A 5,642-nucleotide genomic window follows, 5' to 3' on the forward strand; every position below is an offset into this window, starting at 1 on the left:
ATCTTCCTGTACTTTCCACTTCTGACCCTAATGCACAAAACTCCCTCCCTTGTGTAACGCAAATTCCTCCAAAAACTCACTTCTTCCAAGAGGCCTGCACCCACTGGCTTATGTCTGTATTGTGCAATCATCTGCCATGTAACACCCTTCCCGTCCAGACAAGAACACTAGAATTTCTCTGTGACTTACAGATCTTCTCTGGGTCCCCTCTCTGTACAGGCATTTAGCAGAAAACGCATTTAAAAATAACAATAATAATAAAGCAGTGCACCAAATCTATTTCCTGCGGGTTTTTTCATATTTGTATATCAAATGAATTGGCTACAAGGTTTTTATTCAACTGCTCAATGGATGATAAGCGAGGTTTGGCTCTACTATAATTGTTTTTCTGTACTGTCATTTGATTTTAGGCTTTAAGTTACAACAGGCTAAAGGATGAGACAAGTTGTTCTTTAAAATTATAAGGCTCAGTTTTTAAACAAGTTAGGTGCCCTTTACATGCATTACATTACATTGCAAATGAAAATTGGGCACTTTTGTGTGGAAATAACCATAATTAATCATTTGCATTTGCAGTTAGTTGTTATGTGTAACAGCCATTCTAACTGCACATGTACGTTGGATATAAATTTGTTCACCTAATTTACTTATAAGCCAGGATTCTATTTGTTATTGATTCACTTAATAGTAAGAAAAATGTCTGCCATCACATCACCACTTTTCCAGTGGTCTAAGCATTGAACCTAGACCCAAGAATCTCTGACTGCTACTCCCAGCCCTGACTTTCCTCCACTGTTTTGGGAAAGTCACTCAGAGCCTTTGTGCTTTATTTCCACTACATATAAACCAAAATACTGGTGTTCACTTGGTGGGAGGGGGGAGAGGGTTAGTGTTTGAAGCATTTTGAAAATATAATTTGTATATTTATTTTGTTATTATTAGCTGGTTCTATGAAAAGATGTCAGAGGATGTGGGACAGCTTTTGAGATTTAGATAAACTTTTCTTAACCCATGAGCTTAGTGTCATAACCTACTGCTTCTATTAAAAGTTAAAGGGAGAAAAAAAATTGCCGTTTTATTAGAGTAGCAGATTGCATCCATTTTCTTCAAAGCACAGACGTCTTTCTTGCGAGGGAGATATTTTTGCTTTGGGGCCTGCCAACTTATACATATGTTTGCGATATAAGATTCTTTGCCAAATCTGTTTAGAGTTTCTTGGAACACTGGTCATGAGACACTATTACTCAGCAGTAAACTGGAAATCTGCCATTTCCTGTCTTGAGAATGCCGGTAAAAGGAGGAGAGAAAGAGGAATTCATATCTTGGAACAGTTTGTCTTACTTTTCAGCTGCAGAAAATTCCATTCAAATCCAAAGGCATGTGTGTACTTTTGTCATTTTCTGTTACTCTGCATTCACGCATGTTTTGCTTCTTTCCACGTTGATCATACTGTTCCAGACTTACAGTTCCCATGTCAAATAGATAGAAACGCATGCCCTTTATAGTCAGGTAGACAATAACTGCTATAGTTAGGACCATATAACAGTTTCCATTCTAGCTATTTTTCAGTCACTCATACTCTCTGAACCTTTAACCTTTAACATGAAAATTTCCCATGTTTATTCTGAAGAAAGATAATCTTGTTTAAAGTCTGAGCAAAGACCTTTACTTTTTTATTGCATATGAAACAAGTGGGAAAAGTATTATAAAAATCATGATTTTTGAACAGCTGAACAACATGGCAAAGGAGAAGATGAGCACAGTGCAGCCTATCTTATAGTGGGGTGCAACTTTTGCCAAAATAAGTAACAGTTCTTATTGTAATGAGTCTAGATGTAATGAGTGCCAAAGATGTGGTTTTCTTTACAGAGAGAAAGAGATTGTTTTTTCCTTCTGTGGGACTAGGGACCTTACTTACCTGCAAAGGATGCAGAACGTCACATATACTGAATTCCCTGAAACGGACGGCAAACAAAGCACTAATCACATTTGCAAACCTTCCCCAGCACTTGATAAAGCCAGTGCTTGGCAGAACCTGGCTGCAGCCAGCCTCACCTTTGTACACGCATGTATACTGGCACGCTTCTAAAATATACAGGAAAATAATTTCTTAACTGTGGCAATCATTTAATGAGTTTCTTCTAAAGCAGAATTGTGGCTCTCTCAGGCAGCTTGTTCTTGTCTTGTGCTGTTGATGAAACTCAACCCCAGTTTATTCTACTTTGGCAGTGACGTGAACAAGAGAGGATACTGAGCTATCAGCGGCAAAAATGATTCCCTTGTCTTCCTGACTTCTAACTCAAAGAACCCTTGCAAAATAAACCTCCCCCACCAAATGATTTATTCAAAGAAATTCTCTTCCCGCAAACATGTCACGCAAAGGAAAGCAGGAGACTGGGAACAGAAATAACCTGCCAACTATGGCTTTTGAAGTTGTCAACAGGGCAGCTGCAGTGCACAAATAGAAAATGTAAGAACATAAAAAGCACAATATTCAATCAGCCTTCAAGTTCAGTATCCTATCTGTGCCAAATGCATCTGATCGAAAGGACACAGATTTATTCTCAAGCAACTAACATGATGTTGAACACAACTTGTCCCTCTGTCTACCAGCTGCAAAGTCATGGTCAACGCTATGTTAGTTAACATGATTCCTCATGAGACTGCTCATACTCTGATGAAAACAAGCCCTCACCATTTCTAATCCAGAGCAAGACCTTCCACTCCACAGACTTAATTCCTGAGCAGCGTCTTGAAGGATTTGTAAAAGGCTTTTTGAAAGTCCCAATAAATGATGTCACCTACTATTTAATTTATAACCCTGTAGAATTATAACATTTTAAGAAGGCATGTTTTTCCTTTTCAGAAATGGTGCTGTTTTGTACCTATCAAATCACAATCAGGTGTTTGATAATGCTATACTTAATTGTTGTTTCAATCAATTGCCTGATACTGAAGCCAGGGTCAGTGGGCTGTAATTCCTGGGATCAGTCCTGACCCTTTTTTATAGACTAGTGTGATAATTGCTTGCTTGCAGTTCTCTGAGTTAGTAGTGGATTTGCATGTTTTTGTAGGTAGATCTGCCGTTTATATTCTTAAATCCTTTCAGGACTCTGGCTTGAACCATGTAGCCCTGGAGACTTGTTTATCCTCAGTGCACTGGCTTATTTCAGTACACTCTCTTTTGACACTTTGGTTTCAAACATTGCCTCATTTTTAGTACCTGAAAAGAGCCAGCCCTCTGTAGAAATCTCTCCTACAACTCTGTAGCAAAAACTTTTGCAGAAAAAAACAAAACAAAACTCTTGAGCATTATGTTTGTCGTCCTATTTTGCTGCCTTTTATACAAAACAGCAGAAGACAAAGAACACGCTGGGTGTGCTAAAATCTAAAGCCAGGATAAAGGTAGAAAGAATAGTTCCCTTTGACCGGTTTTTAAACTTAACTAAACTTTTATTCTTCTCTTTTGGCAGCGTCCCAGAGCTGATCTTCCTTCAGGACAGGACCTGACCAGTGGTAATGATGGCTAAAAACTTGAATGCTGCAGTTTGGACCCTTTTCTTGTCATGTGCAGCATATAATGGTATGTTTGCCAGTATTGTCACTTAATGCATTTTAAAGTAATTTATCTATCAATAGTATTTAAAAGTGAGTAAAAAGAATTAGCAAGCATATTATCACCACAGATCAGTGGTATAACAATTAAATAATCAAAGTCTTAATAAAATGCCTGATTGCACATATTAGCAACATTTATATGTTAGAATAGATTCCCAGGTCTTGTGTCTTTTTCTTCTAAAATTTTCAGTATGCAAAGAACAAACTCAGGAACTTAGGGCAGAAATAGAGGTTTGAGTGGCCGCTGTTTTAGTTCCCCTGTTATTGCAACTGGCTTGCTGATCTAATCCGTCGTGTATGTTACGTACGGTGCTCGCATTGCTGCAGTCTGAGTCTCGGCAACATTGTCCCCTGCTGGCCCAAGGATAACTTCATGGAGATCTGCTCCAGAGAGAGATGGCATTACACTCCCGGCGAGTTCTCTCCAGACGAGGATGGCTCAGCGTGTGACAATGCAGCCTGCCACCAGCAGCACAAATTCAGAGGCAGATGTACTGACCAGGAGGAGAGGGAGCCAACAGCCCCTGCCTAGCACAGCGGCTTCAGATTTGTCTGAGGTTCCAAACTGGGCGGTTTTGACCTTTCTCACAGCTTGTGTTTGGGGGAAATATCTCTTGGAATGTGTTTTCAGTGCTGCCCAGCCCAGCCCAGCTGGTGTTACTTGAGGAAGAATAACCTAACCCCAAGTACAAGACGTGTCCATTGTGTCTTAAACCCTTAGTGCTGCTCCCTGCTTGGTGATTACCCACCTAAGATCCTGTCTGCTTCCACAAAGGTCCAGTTGACCTAAGAGGAGGTGAATTGGCCCTATTGGTGCAGGCGTTCTTCTTCTAGATATCCGTTCTGTTATTTCACTGGGGATTGGAGTTGAACTGAAGAGCAGATCGTTGTCAGGAGCACACCTTTATTCTCTTTAAAATCGGTGCCAGGTTTTGCTTTCAGTACAATTTTTTAGTAGCTCCACAGTTATCCATGATTTAAAAATACCTTTCTGTGGTACAAAAATTTCATTAGCTAACTTCTGTGATATCCATGGGGCCGCCTGCCAATGATATCAGTGGGAGTTTTGCCATTGAACTGAAAAGAATGCTCAAACCCCAGAAGTACATATTCTCTGTGCCATATAACTGGAATAATCTGAGAATTATTTTATTTTTTTGTATCTTGGTTTTCCCGCTCTTTTTCAATGTTTAGTTTTTACAGATTTTTTTCCTTGTAATTACCTTCATGTTTCAAGCTTCTTCATTATATTTTTTCTAGTTGAGGATGAAAAAAGAAGTTCAGTATCTCAGTTCCCTTTTTCAATTTTATGAACTGAAAGTAAACTTTGTACTGTATGTGGTTTCAAAAGGAAATTCTAAAAGATCTGAGGTTTTTTAAAAAAATGAACAAAAGATGGAAAAGGGGGAAGGTAACAAGAAAAGAATATGGACAGTATGTTAAGAGTTATAGGGAAACAGTAAGTATGGCAAAAGACCAAATGAATCAATGCTGTTAGGCAAAGCATTTTAAGATAATAGGAAAGCCTTTTTACAGCTCAAGAATGAAAATAAGCCCATTTAACGTAAGTGGAGAATTAAGTTAATGGGAGTAAAACATGAGAATAAAAATACAGTTGAGATAGTGAATCCTTCTTTTAAAATTCTTTCTTTTAGAGGATAAATAAAACAATTTAGACAATAAAAATGAAAGAAAATCCTGTAAATTATCAATAGGGTAAGGAGTAGGTAAAGAGTATTTTTAAAATCTAAACCTATACAAATGAAATAATATCACTTTAGGGATAGGAAGGAAATTTCTATATTTCTGATATAGTTGTTTGTGGAGAATCACTGACAGCGCAGAAATAACTGAAGACAACAGGGACGTGAGTGTGACACCGATGTTCAGAAAAGGAGGAGAAAGAGTCTAGCGATCGTTTATCCATAAGACAACTTCTACCCCAGTGCAATTAAACAAAATGTTCTTTAGGCACTTAGAGAATGGGGCTGCGGACAGGAAGCAGTTGTGGGGTTTATAGAGCA

General features: G+C 38.5%; 1 protein-coding gene across 3 annotated transcripts in view; it reads left to right on the plus strand.

Annotated features, from left to right (window-relative positions):
* IL4R (interleukin 4 receptor) overlaps positions 1-5,642 on the plus strand; it is a 39,394-nt gene that overhangs the window by 13,228 nt on the left and 20,524 nt on the right. For all 3 annotated transcript variants that reach the window (XM_019512803.1, XM_019512804.1, XM_019512805.1), the window contains one exon: positions 3,474-3,583. In XM_019512803.1, coding sequence (XP_019368348.1) covers positions 3,520-3,583 — 64 coding nt within the window. In that variant the 5' untranslated portion in view covers positions 3,474-3,519. The remainder of the gene's footprint in view (positions 1-3,473; positions 3,584-5,642) is intronic.

The sequence above is a fragment of the Gavialis gangeticus genome, unplaced genomic scaffold (genome assembly GCF_001723915.1).
Source record: "Gavialis gangeticus isolate Ggan-Ray unplaced genomic scaffold, GavGan_comp1, whole genome shotgun sequence".
Lineage (NCBI taxonomy): Eukaryota > Metazoa > Chordata > Crocodylia > Gavialidae > Gavialis > Gavialis gangeticus.